Source organism: Gavialis gangeticus, unplaced genomic scaffold (assembly GCF_001723915.1).
Source record: "Gavialis gangeticus isolate Ggan-Ray unplaced genomic scaffold, GavGan_comp1, whole genome shotgun sequence".
NCBI lineage: Eukaryota > Metazoa > Chordata > Crocodylia > Gavialidae > Gavialis > Gavialis gangeticus.
Window position 1 is genome coordinate 16877864 of NW_017728992.1, and position 17088 is coordinate 16894951.

Here is a 17088-nt window from a genome sequence, read left to right on the forward strand (position 1 = left end):
GCTGGGTAGGTGCTGCCCAGCTGGAGTGGTGTGGGGCTATGGGGGGCTACAGAGAATTTTTGGGTGGCTGTAGCTGAACCCCCTCCCAGCACCACCTCCTGCCCCATCCCTGTGCGCCCCAAGTGCAGCCCCAGCCCACCCCAACCCAGGCCCCCTGCTGGGAAGAGGCTGAAGCAGGCCCTGGCCTCAAGCCCATAGTGGGCAGCCAGCCCTCATCCCACGCAAAAATCCAGGTGGGGCACATGCCTCCATACCTCCCGCAGGGGTGCATGCAGTGGCAAGGGTTGCCCCCACCCCTCAGATGAGCTGCCCATGGCTCCATCCCATGCCCTTCCGTGTCCCAGTTGGGCAGCACCTGCCCCTGCCACAGCCCCACACCCTCCCCCACTGTGAGGGCCTCAGTGTGCCCCCCCAACGACCCTTCCCTCACCCATGACCCTTCCCCCACACAGTCTTACTGGCAGGCTGCTGCTCTCCAAGCTACTGGGCTGCATATTGGCAATTGGATCGGTATTGGTTGATATGGCTGGTTAATAGTCAGCCAACAGGATCAGCCAAAAAAATCTTTATCAGTGCACCCCTACTCTGTGATTTTGAATACTTCTTACTACTGACTTAAACCATATTAGAAATAGTGTAGTAAAGCGGAGGAAAAGGTACACCTTTGAGTTAATATCTCCTAATCCATTCAGGCACCCACAATTAGCTTCTGCATTGGTACTTCTTACAGCTGCTCCTGTAAGATGGTGTGACAAAATGAGCCATCTCACAGCCTGGTTGTAAGACCAGCCCACTCCTTTTTGTCCTTGGGCCCACCTCTTTCACCTGCCACACTTTGATGTCCTTTTGTTCTGATGTTAATAGGCAGGAGGCTGTCAAGGCCAGATGTACATGCTCTAACCAGCCCTACACGTATCCCTTATCTTTGCAGATATTTCTAGGCCTAGCTCCTGGCCTCCCTTCTGGTGCACACACTGGGCCTTCCATATCCGGCCTAACACCCAGCCTCCAACCTGGGGCATACATCAGGCTTTCACACTGGTAGTCTAGCACCTGGTCTCCAGTCAGGTAGCACACACTGGGCCTTGTCCACTGCCTCCTCTTTCCTGGGGGCCTTACAACTGCACCCCATGACACTCTGCTTTCCTACTTGGGCTGCCTAACTGCCTCCTCATCTCTGGGGCCTCACAACACCTCCCCAAACTCTGGGCCACACTACTCCACCCTCTCTCAGGGGCCACGCTACTCCACTCAACCATTCAGGCTCGGGGTCAACCACTCCCGTAGGCTCAGGTGGCACTCCACTTGCCATGCCTGACCCACCACTCTGCCCTCTTCCCAGGGCTTGAGGTAGAACACCTCTGTAGACTCAGGTAGCACTCTCCTGCTGTGCCTGGCTCATCTCCAGGGTCTACCGCCCCACAGGGCTCAGGTGCAGTTATTCTGCGTGCCTGGCCCTGAAATGTCTCCAAAGCCAGCCTGAAGGTGGAAGCACAGGTTTAGGTACTCCAACCTGCCTTACACTGGGGCAGTCCTCAAAACTGGCACTTAAGTGGCCCTGCCCCACCACAAACAGGACCACCAGACCTCCCTACCCTGTCAGGGTGCAGTTTCCGGTCATGTCCAGGACCAATGAGGCCTACTTCTTCCTCATAGCCTCACCCTTACCTCTGAGACCTTCCTGGAGCAAGAGCTCTGCCAGGCAATGTTACTCCTAGGGCTGCTGAACACAAACTGCTCTGCTCTTGTAACAGAGCTCTCCAAAATGACCGCCCTCATCCAATGCTTGGCAGCCGGGTGCTCTAGCCCTTAAAGCAATGGAGCACTAAAGCTGCTCCATCACAGATGAAATTGAGAAGGAGATGATAACAAGTGCTGTGTTTGTAGACATATCAGCAGTATACAATACAGTCAACCACCAGTACCCAGTTGCCAAAGTTTATAATATGATGCATAACTATCACCTAGTAAAGCTCACCTGATCTCTTTTGGAGAATAGACATTTTAAAGTAGAACTGTGTAAGAAGTGCAGCCACTGAAGATGACAATGAAATGCCTCTCAGTCTGCTAGCTCTGATCCTTTTTAACATATATACCAATGACCCACATATACAGAGCAATATAAGGAGCTTCACATATGCTGATGTTCTATGCATCACAGCACAAGAGAGGTACTTTACCACTGTTGAGAACAAATTGAGCAACCTCTCAGATTAGTATAATAAGAACCAGCTACGAGCCAACCCAACCAACATGCAGGTCACAGCCTTTCACTTAGTCATAGAGAAGTCAAGTAAAAATTAATCACTGCCTGGGATGGAGTTGCCTGAATCCTGTGTACTTGGGGGTTACATTGGATCAAACACTTCCCTTCAAAGCACACATAGAGAAGATGAAGGAAAAGTCAGCATCTGCAATAACATACTTTGAAAGTTGGTCACCTCGAAGTGGGGAGCAAATCCTGCTACATTATGAAACACTGACAGTAGCGATGCATAGGGGGTGCACATGCACCCCCTGAGAGCACTGGTGCACCTCCTCACAGCCAGCGTTCCCTGATGGGGTGGCAGGTGAGAACGCTGGTGGCCCTTCTGAAAGCCAGGGAGTGGGGGCTCTCCTGGAAGTGTCAGTGGCATGCCACTGCCACTTGCAGGTCAGCGGGATCAGTTGCAGGGGGACCACACCTGGTTGGTGTGATCGGCTGTGGGGGACACCCCGTCAATAACTGGCCACTGGGGGGGCAAGTGCCCCCCTGACTCGGGAGACACCAGGCGCCCATGACCACTGATACTGCCTTGTGTTACTCCATGGTAGAGTATGCATGTCCAGTACTGGAACAATCACTTCATGCCAAGAATCTAGATCCAGCTCTAAACGGTAGCTATTGTGAAATAACAGGATGTCAAAGGCCAGTACTAAAGGATACCTTGTACTTACTGGCTGGCATTGCATAGCTTGATATCAGAAGAAACATAGTGAGCCAAAAGGAAAGATCATGTCAGATGAAAAACCCCAGGCATCCACCCTATGGTCATACAGAAGCAACCAAACGGCTTAACGTGCGAAAGAGTTTTGTGATCTGTGTTCCACCCTTGGACATGATGGCTGACAGGGCATGACTGAGGTTATGGAAGGAAAGATTACATGCAATCAGGTGCCCTGGAATGGACCTGGAACCCCAGAAAAACCTTTCCAGAGGGGCTGATAATGACTAGCCAACATGGCCTGAACCACCTGAGAATGCAAACTGGAAGATCAAAAACAAACATTATCAAATGAGGCTACTCTAATGACATGAATATATGGGAGTTCAGTGAAGTGCAGATCATGGAGTACCTGCTCATTTTCTTTGGTGAGACCTGTATGAAAGAGGACCTTGCTGCTGCAGTGGAAAGAGCCATTGCTTGTACACAGTTCTGGAAAAACATCTAGTTATGACAAGGACATAAGAAGAAGAAGACAACTGCTGCTGTTTGTAAGCTGAGAAGCAATCAAGATAGTACGTCTGTGGCTAATACTAATACTGAAGCAAAGAAATGTTATTAAATGTGTAACCATTATTGGCAGGAAGCCAATTTTGGGCTATATGCAGTAACCTAGCCTCCATGGCCAATTTACAGTGTGCAAAATGTAAACTTTCATATTGAAAATATTGAGTTTCCAGTTCTTATGGCTGCAAAACAGAACCCTCCAAAAATGAATTAATACACCACTGTGAAACTATAACTGTACAAGGGTGTGAACTGCTCACATTCATCTCAAAGGGATGCCAAGTCTACAATTCAATGATGAAACTTTAAGGCACAAATTTCAAATAACTCTGGCATACAAATGCTCATAAATGTGTGCATGAAATGTATGTGCAACTAGGAAACTGCAAGTGCAAGTGGCAAATTTTAAGAAGTGCAGACAAAATTATAGTCATGAAGTGCCCATCAGATCAGGGTAATGATTAAGATTTGGCCTTCTCCACAGAATGTTTTTTGATGGTCCTGCTTAACGAGTAGAGTCAAAACCCTCTGAAGTCAATGACAGTTTTGCTCTTAACTTTAGCATCTTTCAATCAAACCTTTAGGTCCAGATCCACAAAGGAGACTTAGGCTTAATGTTGCAGTGCTAACTTTTAGATGCTTGGCTAACCTCCTGGACAGCACCATACCTAGACTCCAAGAGAACTTCTAGTATTGGGCCCCCCTTTGCCAGAGATAATGTTGATGATGGTAATAATAATAATAATAATAATAATAATACAAATTACCATTTTCAGGCGAAGTGACTAAGATCTGCAATCACAGAAGCCAGCCCACTGAGTGGGAATTGGCCTAAGCTAGCTATTGGAAAAGCTGAAGGAAAGGGTGAGGCCTTGGCCCAATCTCTTAAGGGAATTTTGTCATCTCCATCCACTCACAGTTCACAGATGTGGACCATCTCCTGGAATTAGATGTCTGTCAGACTTATAATTTTTTTGCACAAAATGCAGCATGGAACTAGTAGTATTGCCCCATCTCTTGCGTGATAGCCTTGCTGAAGCATTCACCTGGGATGCAGGAAATCTGTATTAAGTCTCTCCTCTGCCTGGCCTGATTTGATCTGAACTCCTAGGAAAGTGGCCTAACTACCAATTGAAGCTGTTCCCCTTTGAATAGATAATTAAATATTCATTGGAGCAGGAACTTTAACCTTATTCTTCCATATCCCACGAGTGCCCAAAACACCAAGCTACAGGAGTCACTCATTTCCTTTTTCTGGCCCATATGAATATTTAATCGTTATACCTAGCAGACCAGCTTAAACAGGAGACACATCTATCTCAGAATATCCTACAGTCTAGTGGTTCTCAAACTTATTTTCATCAAGTGCTCCCTTCTCAGTCCTCCCACTACCTTTTTGAAAGTATTTTACAGTGCTGTGTATTCCTGTATTTTCATGTTATGAAATATTAGCTTATGTCACTATAACCACACTACAACCTCTCCAGCAACCCAGAAACTATTGTAGAGTTGTTTTTTGTTTGCTTCATTTACTTTCTTTCCCCTATTTATATTTTTCCATTTCCTTCTGCTTTGCCATTCATTTTTCCAGAAGTTTACCACCTACACATAGAAGATTTGACCTCAAGACTGCCATCTGGAGAATGCTGTAAACATCAGGCTAGTAGGCATAAAGTTGGGTTGTGTGTGAAATCCTGTTCAGGAGGGACACTCAGAGTACAGGTTTAGGAGGTAGGCCATGCAGAGCAGCTTATCGTGTTTGAGGGTGCATGTAACAGAGCCAGGGGCTCCTGTTACTCACAGAGAGAAGCTGGAGCAGGACATCCCCAGGTGGGGAGAAGATGGCTGATTCTGGGCTAGCTGCAGGAGGATAGGCAGCCAGGGTCCATAGGTTGCAAGTGCCTATTGCAGCGCTAGATGCTGAGTTATAGAACAGTAGGGCACGACCTTGGTTAGGCAGCAAGAGCACTGCTACAATAGCCAGAGGAAAAGCAATAAGTTGCCTTGGAGGCTGAAGGGGCCTGGGCCCCTGAGGCACACAGGCAGTGCTGCCTAAAGGAGCTCCTGCCAACTCAGGCTGGTGGGGAGTGAGAGCTGCAAGGTGCAGAAAATACTCCAGAAGGCTGAGAGAGTGGGGAAGGTGACTTGGCAGTGGCATGATGACCCAGAGGAGTTGGATTTTGAGTTTAAAGTGGCGGCTTGCATTTTTTTTTGTTCTAGTGTCAGACCAAGGACCGGGTGTGGCTGTAGGCGGTGAAAGGAAGGCTCTGGGGGTACCCCAGTGGCTCAAATTTTGAGCCCAGTCAGGGGCAGAAGCAAATGGCACAGGCAAGCTGAAGCCAAGAAGGCCAGAGCCTGAGCCCAGAGGCAGGTGATGTAGGGGCCATTGAGAAGCGGAGATTGAAAGGCCAGGCCAGAGCCAGTGGGTCTAGGCTACGGGTCTACAGCCAGAATAATCTGTGGGCTAAGGCCAAGAAGGCTGAAGCCTATACAGAGGAGTTACTAGCACCAGAGTGACATCTGTGAGGCATCACCTGAAACATGTGGGCTGTAGGGGTAGAAGAAGCCACAAATTCATCCATTAAAGCAAACAGAGCCTGAGGAGCCCCAGGCCAAGAGAAGCAGTGAATACAGAGGTAGAGAGAGTACCTTGGACTTATCAACCTCTGAGGGCAGGCTCCTCTTTTTACCTTTAACAGCAAGGCATGACAGGAAAGAAAGCAGGGTGAGACTCTGAGAAGCTGGAGCAGGAGCCAGACTGGACTAAGACAGTCATTAGAAGGCATCACAGTTGCCCCCTAACAGTAATTACTGTGCTCCAGCAGATTCCAGCATCTCGTGTATTAGCATCCCTGTGCTGAAAAATGGCAGCAGGGGCAATTTAACTAAAGCTCATTCGTTGAGTTTCATTTAAGGCACCCCTGCTGCCATTTTTCAGTGCAAGGACGTTGATACACAAGATGCTCCAGGCACTTTAATTATGGTGGTTTTCAGAGCGTCCCCACCTCCTGGAGCATGTTGCTACCTTCTTTCCTTAGGTAACTTCCAGGCTTAAAATCAGTCAGATTGCTTCCTTGGAGAAACTTCAGAGCTACCCATAGAGAGAAACCTCTGATTTCTACCCAGTCATACAACTTTTACTTATCTTTTATAAACTCAACCTGCTTTGGATCAAAGGGAACTAAGCACCTCAATAAAATTTCTGATACACTCATCAGATAAAGTATTAAAACCATTGATTCCTTCCATTAAAAACCTGCAAAGAATATAATTGCTAAAAAAAAAGAAATTCAGTCAGATGTTGCTCATCAAATGCTGTATTTCATGCAACCAAAGGAATTGCCTTAGGTTCTTGTTGCACATTAATTTTAGGTGGTCCTGGAGCTCTTAATCCCTGGATTATCCACGTTAACACCTGAAACTAGTTTTAAGCACACTGTAGGCAGTTTAAAGTTGCACCACTCCAGGGTAGGATTATCTCTAATTACCTGACTCATGTTCCAGTAATATGTGGTCACTCCCCACAGGTGAGCTGCCCAAGTTGCAGTCCTCCAGCATCCCAAGATGCAGTGTCACCTCTCCCATCCTCCTTTTCTGTGTGGAGAAACTTTTCCACCCCCTGAACTCTACTGCTCATGGGGTGGTCCTGGCACCAAGCCAAGTCCCTCTCTCCTGCCCCTGACAGTGACTTCTCACCCCCAAGGATGCAACCCCATGGAAACAGCCAACAGAACACATGCCAGCATAACCAGGTCACATGCACAGATTGGTCCAGGGTCAAAAGGTGAGCAAGACAGGGGGCTGGACAGGTCCCCACAAGCTGGGGCTTCCTTCATGGGCCAGTAGCTCCCTCAGAAGTGTGTTCCCTAACTGCTCCCACCTCCCAGCCACCTCAAGAAACATGACCAGCCCCAATCCTAAATCCCAATTTATTAAAACCTGGGATCTTATTTTACTTTATTTCTTTTAAAATCCTTTTTTAAAAATTATTTTTAAATTCTCATTCAGTGGCTGACTTCTTTCATTTCACCACCCTTCCCACACCCCCATTTCCTTTCCACCTCCTATTGATTGCCCACTCCATCCCATTAACCATCCACTTCCCAGCTTCATATTCTCCCCACTCCCTCCACATAAACTAGGGATGTGAAAGGTTAAACAATTAATTGTTTAAACAATAAACCCAGCAATAACAGGTTAGTTTACTGGCTATCCTTTAGTGTGGGGCAGGGCACATTTTGGCAGGGAAGGCGAGGAAGGGAAGCCACGCGGTGCCCCAGTAGGAACCAGAAGGCAGCAGGGTGGGATGGATGGAGAGAGGAGCAAGGAGAGGAGGTGGAGGGAGACTAGTACCCTTAGCCTATGAGGTTAAAGAGAAAAACAGCAGATTATCTAATGACATGACAATTAAGAAATTAGCTGATTGTTTACAGGTGCTCCCTCCCACCTGTTGAAGTAAAGTTTTGATTGCGTGCTGCCAATGCAGAAAGGGAGTGAGAGAGGGAGAACTGGAACTGACATGCGCAAGACAGGCTCATGGAATTTTCCATTGGACTCACCCAGCCTGTGTCCCCTGGGCGACCCCAAGAGCTGTCAGTCAGGCTGACCTACTTTTCAGCCCTGCGCCTGCATGGTAACAGCAGAGAGTTCAGGCTCGCGCATGCTCAGTCAGCTAAGAGCATGATGTCATTCGGCTAGAAAGTTCTTTGAGGGACACATTCTAATTGGCCACCAAATTGTTATATAAGGTAAAGGAGCCCCTCCCTCGGGGGGAGATCCGCTTGAACTGAGGACGGTGCCTGGTCTCAGTATCTCTCTCAGTAAGGCTTCCCGGCCTGTTGGTCTCCTCCTGTGAGGACTCTGGCTGTCTTGCTGCATCTTCATTCTTGATTGTATTGTTCATTCGTGATATCGATTCTCCGGTTTATGAACTATTTTGATTGTGATCTCGACTTCGGCCTGTGACAGTTCCCGCTGCTTCTTACTTACGTCTCATTAATTGACTTCGGCTTCGTTTCTTGACCACGGTTTGGCTCGACTCTGCACACGTTGATCCCGTCTTCATTACATCTTACTTCGGTTCCCGATTCCGGCTATTTTCACGACCACTCCAACCATCCAATTGGCGTCACGTCTCGCTATCCTCAACGAGTTACAGTTCGTTGTACTGTGTGTTAGTTGAATCCTGTTATGAGCCGTTGACCAGTCCTAGGACTATTGAGCCAGGCAGCCGCCCCTAGCCTCCGGGTTAGATAGCTCAAGAATCCTGTGGACCAACGGACCCCTGTGTTGTTGTTTGTTCGTGCCATTGCACCACTGTAACTGAAGAATCACTCTGCCTGCACCTAAAAAGCGTAAGTCAAATAAACCTACCTTGGTTAAGAAACCGTGCCGAGCCGCTCAGTACTCCATCGCCAAGAATCCCGCCTGTTTTCATGGTCAATAGCCACCCCGGCCCACCGTGACACTGGGGCTTGGTTCATCCCCCCGGGACACCACCCTGAGGCTTCATGTGGGCTGAGTTGTCTGGCTCAGCTTGCTACTGTCTCCTTCCCCTCTCCCAACCCTCCCAAGGGCTGGGGGAGCATTTTCCAGCAGCTGCTGTGACCAAGCTATTGTGCTATCTGTTAACTGTTTAACTGATATGATTAGAGGAGATTAAACAGTTTTTTTAATGATATTTACATCCCTAACCCAAACCTATCTCTCACACACCGTCACCTACAGTAGGGATAGAAGCCTGTCCTGGCTTACTAGCCCTGTAGTCATAGTACAGACAGTCAAACAGCTGGAGGCAGAAGCAATTCAATCTTTGTGGGTTTCTCAAAGCTGTGCAGATCGAATCGATAAGGAACTGAACTTCCATCCAGTTTTCAGTTTGGAAAAGCAGGAAGAAGCCTTCATTAACTCAGGCCAGAAGGCAGAGTTGTGCTGGAACTACCTCCCAGCCTGCAGGCCAGGCTGAGGCTGGTGGAGCATATGTTCCCAAACCCCTGCTTTCCCACCCCTGCAGGGAGGGGAAGTAGCACTGGTCCAGGTGCCAAACTAGTGTCTGCCCCCCTCCCCTGCTGCCTCGGATTGAGCCCTGCTCCCAGCACCCCAGATCCAAGCTTACTTACCACCCTACTGAACGCTCCCTGATTACCTGTGACTTCCCAGGGCTCTGTCCCAGGGGGCAGACAGGGAAGAAAGGGTTAAACCACCTGCCCAGCTGGCCTGAGCAGACCCTGGCAGTTTAACCCTCTTTGCTCTCTGAGACAGACAGTGTGGGCAGCCACATGTATCGGGGGTGGAGGGAAAGTCAGTGGGGATCGGGGGTGATGGGGAGGGTGGGAGGAAGCAGTGGACCTGATCCAGGCCAGCAGGAGAGGGAGGCAGATCCCAGCTCAGCACTGGGATTGGGGCTTCTTCCTCCTCCCCTTGTTGGTCAGAGACTGGCAGGGGACATTGATCAGCAGCCAGCCCGGTGGCCCTGAAGCTGGTCAGACCCACATGAGCAGCAGGGAGGACCAGGTCTGGGGTGGGGGAACCCCCCCATGCATGGGGCTCCCCCCGTGTGGGCAGACCCCAACCCAGGGTGGTAGCCCCAGGACAGGGGAGTGCTTCCCCCCAGCACCTCAGTGGCTCTCACTAGCCCAGCTGCAGGAAGGGGCAACTCTCACAGATAACTGGAGGACAAGGACTGGTTGTGGGGGCTCTGTTCCTGCACCTACCCTGCAGCCCCTGCTAGGCTGACAGTACAGGCAGGATGCAGGCTACGGACCAGAGGCTTTGCTGGAAGTGCGGCCAACCCTGCTTGACTGGAGCAGATAGCTTGGGCAAAGGCTAGCGCACACACCCTGGGAAGGGAGGCAGTTTGCAGGAGAAGTGCAAAGTATCCTGGGATGCTGGGGGACTGTGAGTTGATTGTGAGTTAACTTGAGTAGAGAGGGGATCTGGGACAGAAGTGTGATAGACCAGTTTAACCTAAATCAGTTACGTTTGATACTACATTAATCCATGTTTATCTTTAACTGGTTTTGGCCATTTTGAAACCTGTTTAAGTACCACTGAACTTCTGCTGTGTTACAGACTTGAACCAGTTTACATTCACTTACACATATTTATGTGTAATTTCTGTCCCTAACCATAGTGGCAACCCACAGCTATAGCTCTTAGTCTGGCTCTCTAAGTTGTGTAGGTGAGGGAAAGTCAGGGAAGGTTTCAGCACTTGGATGCAACTGCTCCAAACTTGAACTAGCACTAACACTGATCAACATTTGAGCAGCTCAAAGTACAATGTGTAACAAAGCCTATACATGCTGAAAGGGTAGATTTAACATGTGCACAATAAGTTCCTCCTTTTATCATACGACAGACAATAATCCTGGGCTTAATATCAAGAGACAAGTTGTTAAGTTCTGAGTTCAGAGTTTGTCTTACAACTATACCGTATAAAATACTTCTGGAGAAAGAGAGAAAATGCATGTTATTTATGCCTACAAGTCTCTAAATTTCCATTTCTATTAAAGAAAGTATGTGTATCCTTATCCTCCTAGCCTCATCTGGTATGGCCATCATATTGTTGAGTCAGGAAGTAATATCTTGTGCCTATAAAGCACCAGACATTAGATCTGAGGCAAACTGACATATGTCCGGGGGGAAGGTCCCTGTCCAACTTGGATTCAATGTGAAAGGCACAATTAAAGAAAAAAAACAAACAACCCTTCCCCCTCCCAACCCCCCCGCAAAAAAAACATCACAACAAAACAGTGATAGACCATGGAGAGGAGAGCATATGCAAATAATTCTCAGACTGTAGTGTTTTATTGCTCTCTGTTATTGTTTGGTCCATCAGCAAGTCATTGAAGTCCAAAAGAGCTTTGGCAGCCTTTCCAAAAGGGGAGGTAGATGAGTTCTGTGACTGGGCTGGAAGGCAATTTTCTGTCCCTGAAATTTTAGAAATACATACTTATTATGAACTGCCCATCCCCCCCCAAAATTTGACAGTGCTGTCAATGGAGCTGTTTGTCCCTACACATTAAGAAAAAGGGGAAAATCTCAACTTGGAAGTTGTACTAGGACCAACGGAACTGAAGAAAGTTGATGAAGTTCAACAAGCTCTGAAGCATAAGTATGTGATGCAGGCTTCTCAGCAGGTTTAATAAAGATATCTTTCCTACCACTCTGCCTGCCTGCCTGCCTATTACCTCACTTATTGTTTATGAAACATAGGTGAGAAAGTTTTAACATAAGATAGTATGGAAAGTTGCTGCAACCTTACTTACAAATAAGTGCTGATAAGGAGTGTTGAATGATAAAGCTATCCAGGAAATAATTACCAAAGACAATAACTAAGAAAATGCAATAAGTGCTTTCTTACATGCACATTAGGTAGAATTTCAAGCATATACAAAGCCAGTTTGCCCAAAGGAGCTGTTCACAGCACACACCTCTATTTGACGCTATAATTTAAAAGTCTTTTCCTATAAATGGAATGTATAGGAGGCTAGAATAATGAAACAAATAATAAATCAACAGTTTGCTACAGGTAAACTCTTAACCTTTCAACCTTTTACTTATATGGTTAGCTGCTTCTCAGGTACTTTTTCATGGTAAATGTTTGCAGACTCACACTCTGTCTTGAATCTTTGAGGCCTTTTGCTTTTTACCATGATGACATTTTATTATAAAGGTGTAGTTTGATGCAGGCAACAAAACATAGCTAAAATAAAGAGATAGGCTTTAAAATATTTATATATAAAGAGATACATCATTTAAATTTGCCTATTTATCTGCCTTATTTCACTTTTGGACGCTGCCTAAAACTTTAGGGACAATACTGAAAAACAAAGGCTTTTCTCTCTCCATATAAAGCAATGTGCATTTATTTATTTTAATTTTCCTCTGAAGTGACAAATATCTGGACTTGATAGACAATCTACAGCCTGAGCAGAAGTGAACAGGAACTGCAGTACTCAACACAAAATCAGATTTAAGATGTGTCATGTTGAGCATCCAAAAACAGAGGGAGAAAAAGTAGCGACCGTTATTGCAAATATGAATCATAATCATCTCCCCTTTTGTACAATGGAGAATGACACCTATCTCTAGCTACATAAGAGAGGTAGAAGAATAGCAGCATTAACACTTGTGACACTTTCAGATCCTGTGGTGATGGTACCAAAGAAAAAACAATGAACAAATAAGTAAGATGTACACATCACAGCCAACAGCACTATGGGCATTTCCTGTCACAGTGGCAAAATTAAGTTTTTTCAGTGCTGTAATATGCCTTCTAAATCCTCTGGGAAATATATAGTTCAGCTCACTAATTGCAGTTTCTTAGAATCGCTTTGTAACTATCTGAACACTAAGCATCTATTCCTTGCTGAATGAGTAAAATCTTTTTTTTAGGTAATAACTATTGACTGACTTTTTTCCCCCTTAAACTGAACCACATTTGTTGATATCAAACTTTCCCCCAGGAATCCTAGAACATTAACATTTGAAGATGATGTGATCAGTGTGTTATTACCCATATTTTACAAACACAGTTGCACTTGGAACATCTTATTAAAAGAGCACTATTTGAACATGTGCATCTTTATTATTTTATGTGGAACTTGAAGATTTGGGAAAGAAATAAAAATTTCAATTTCAATTAAAAAATCCAAGCAGTGTAAAGACAACAAAGGAAATGGGCTAATTAATGGCATGGTACAAACTACAGTGAAAAAGGAGGCTGCCCCTTGCTTAACTCCTCTGTCTTACAGCCTATGCTTTTACAGTGCCTAGCATAATGCGGTAAAGAATTTGCTAGGACATCTAGATAGCATTTGAATACAAATAATAAAAAAGGAGGCAGAACAAAGCATATATTGGTAAAATTCTTTAGTCAACACTAGAAGAAGAGTTGGGAAAAACTGCCTGCCCTCCAAAATTTGGGCAACTGTAATAAAGAAGTAATATATCATTGAAAATAATAACAACTTTTAAGCTACATGGAAATTAGAAGAATTGTGATGCATGGTTTACTGTAATAACTATTCTGTTTTGCAAAGCAAGGATATGAACATACTGTAATAATATTCTCCATGGCCTAAATCTACCATGTTAGGGTGACTTTTAGTTAGCTGGAAGGGCTACAACATAATTAATTAAGAAATGTACCTAGAACTGGGATAAAGATCATTTAATATTACTTTTGTATTACTCTTTCAGGCACTGTGCCAGGTGCTGAAGCAGTATTGCCACTACTGTCAGTCTTTAAAAAATAATTAAAAAGCTACAGTGTGACTAAATCCTGGGTACTTTTTTTCTGGTAATGGTATGCTTTTATATTAATTAAATTAAAAATATGCCTCACAATACAGCTCTCAGACTGAACTGTCACATAATAACACCTGAATGAGCTGCATTAAAAGAAAGGGGTCAAGAAATTTTGCTTGAAAAACAGAAAGAAGCATTGTTCTTTTTTTCTTCATCCTACTATAAAAGGTAAAAAAACCCCAAAACCAAAGCAACAGGTAAATGTATAGATTGTTTGGAAACAACATACCTATTAGCTCCTTATTTCTGACATCTAAGGCCATGTTTCGTAAAGCTGTAGCAACTGCACATACCACCCGGTCGTTGTCTATTCGAAGCAGTTCCACCAGGATCGGCAGGCCTTTCTCTTTGCGGACAGCAGCACGGATATACACTGACCACTGTAAAGAGATATTATGTGAGGGACACTGAAGTAAAGAATGGAGAACCCTATTAAAGAAACTGAGGGGTGTGTGGTAATGTGTAAAAAGGATTGGGGAGTTAAGCAGTATTTGGCTGTAGACTCCAAAGTGAAAGGAAAAATTTCTATTTATGATGCTGTGCAACTCCTTGACCTGGGAAACCATATTGACTTTTATTGGTGACAGAAAAATGAAATTATGAATTGACTTTAATCCTTACACACCTGAGTTTGCAGGCCAATGGCTTGGCTTCATTACATCCTAAACCAGTCTTGCATGATGACTGCCTATGGCTAAAGTCATTTTATATTACAAAATTTGTTTACAAGGCCAACATACTTCCTGGCTCTCAACTTGAGAGCTACTAGACCCAAATTCATGAAGGTGCTTCATTATTCCTTTTATAGCAGGAAAATTGTTTAGGAGGGAAAGTGAGGGCAGAGTTACACGACTAGACTTGTTATTAATCGTAACCGTCTAACGCTGAAGTCCCCATGTGCAGAAAACTTGCTTGAAATAGTAAATAATCTCCATGGGAAGACTATCAGATCAAACTTGTCAACAGGGCAAAATATGGGGATTTTGATCTGAATACATCTACTTCACGAGGTGCTGAGAGTGATAGATATTTTTACTCAACTTACAATATGGATGAGCCCTTTACTTCAGTTTTTGAAGGTGAACAGTTTTAACAAAAAAGTACAAAATCTTACCAGGGCAGATAGCAATGAGGCAGTGTGTGAAATGCCCTTGAAGCAATTGCAGAATGTGATAACCATGTGTGTGAAGCTGAATGGCATCAGTGTGAGACAATCTGAGGAAAAGGCTATCTGGCTTTGACTGAGCAAGTTGTGCATTTTCCATGTGAAAGGGTTGTGTGGGCTGGCTGAGAGTGGCAGCTGCTGTCTGTGTGCTGCGGTGTTTTTAAGTCCTAGTTTCCCTCTGGCTGTGTGCCTAAACCTAGGGTGATAAAAGCTGTGTTTAAGATTTACACTGATGAAATAAGTGAGATCAGAATCAGGATGCTTGTATGTATATGATTATGTGATTATCAACATCTCAACCTAAAATCTGAGAGCAACTGCTAAGCAGTCATAATGCTCACAGAAATCACCAGAATCCAGTGGGAGCTGCAGATACTCAAGACCTCTCAGTTTTAGGCTCCTTTTACTTCATGATGAACAATAATTCTGGGTTTTGTCATACACAGAGATGGCATTATGCCTTATTTCAATTTCATCATCTGAAATAATAATGCACTGTACACAACGTGAAGGATATGGCTGCAAGGCATGTGTTAGACTGGTGATCATGTCTGGTAGGAGAATGTTGATAAGCAATTGAGGAGAAGCACATGACACAGAGGCTCATAGATTTTATTAAGCAAAGATGGAGACCAGTGAATATGTTTACTCATTTTTTGGAATAACAGAAATATCCAGTACACAGTGGCATGTACTGTGCGGCTGACACAGAGTTTGGCTGAGCATGTTGTCTGCTGGCTCTCCCTTCATTTCATGGTCATGGTCCTGGTCCTGGTCCTGGTCCTGGTCCTGGTCCTAACTTCTGAAGCAATTCAGGGCCTACTGTTTGCCTAAGTGATTGTCTCTCCTCAGCCTACAGCTGGACTCAGGATGGATTTTGCTGCTGCCAGAACCAACAGTGAGACTTTTGGGAGATGGAGAAAAGGTATCCTTGAAATAAAAAATAAAGCCTTCATCTGTGAAACTCTTTAAGGCACTGGAGATTAGAATGAGCTCTACTCCTGACATTGTCAGGTCACACTACAAAGCCCTTTCCTTTTGCACAAGCCTTGTATTATTAACAGTCATGCCAGGATAGCTCAGCTATATGTCTCCTGAAATCAAAGGAAAATAAAACCCAATTAAATAAAAGACAGGAGTATATAGCAGTATCTTGTGGACAGTGACACTAGGTTTAGTCTCTGCAGTATTGCAATATAGTGTGTGTGTGTGTGTGTGGACACAAACACACACATGTAGTACCATACAGTACCCATATGAGGGGTACATTAGATCACCTCATGTTTGCACACTGTCTGGATTTCTACACAAAATTGACTGGAGACTCTAACTATGGATATGAATATCAAATTAAGATGATGACAATGAGAAGACAGATACACACACAGGCAAGGATTTGACTGCCCCCATATTAAATACCTATATTTGTTCTAGGTTACATAACTCAGGAGAAAGTAGAAGAATTGAAAGGAAACAGCATGTAAGGAATGTTATTCAATGACTTCCCCTCAATTACCATAGATAACACAAAATCAGTTGACTGGACAAAGTCTTTAGACTTTGTTGCAGACAAAAGCAATACTGGTTAAAATAACTTTTCTAGTCAGGCTAAAGAAATGTGGAGTTCTTAGCATCACTGAGCACAGTAATGTAACATGGCTGAAATGTAAATTTTAGGCAAGGGAGGTTTTTCTGCAATGAAACAATGGTGGCTGTAACATAAGAGAAAATAAACAAGCAGCAGCAGGAACCTTGTTAGATCTTATTTTATTTTTCTCCTAGTTTGTTCTCTAGAACTATGTTGTGGGATAAACTTTAATGAACATTTTACCAGATAAGAAACCAAAATTAATCTCAAAGATCAGTCACTTCCAATTAAATGTGTCCTAGAAAAATAACCTCTTTCTAAAAGAGTATTAAACTTAAGAAATATTGTAAATATCCAAAACTGACAATTCTGAGCTTTTTAAATAGCCAAGTATTTACTTGTTAGTATTTATGCGCATTACCTGACTAATGCACTGTCAGCTATCTGTAGCTAAAGTGATCGGTCCTTTACCACCCCCCTCCCCCCCCCCCCACACAAAACCCCCCCGCTCTTAAGCCCTGATTTCCCTTGCC

At 44.7% G+C, this 17088-nt stretch overlaps 1 protein-coding gene across 6 annotated transcripts in view; it reads right to left on the minus strand.

The window, feature by feature from the left end:
* The window catches only part of CTNND2 (catenin delta 2), a 1155395-nt gene that overhangs the window by 106183 nt on the left and 1032124 nt on the right, over positions 1-17088 (minus strand). For all 6 annotated transcript variants that reach the window (XM_019521196.1, XM_019521188.1, XM_019521179.1 and 3 more), the window contains one exon: positions 14032-14182. In XM_019521196.1, the coding sequence (XP_019376741.1) occupies positions 14032-14182 (151 nt within the window). The remainder of the gene's footprint in view (positions 1-14031; positions 14183-17088) is intronic.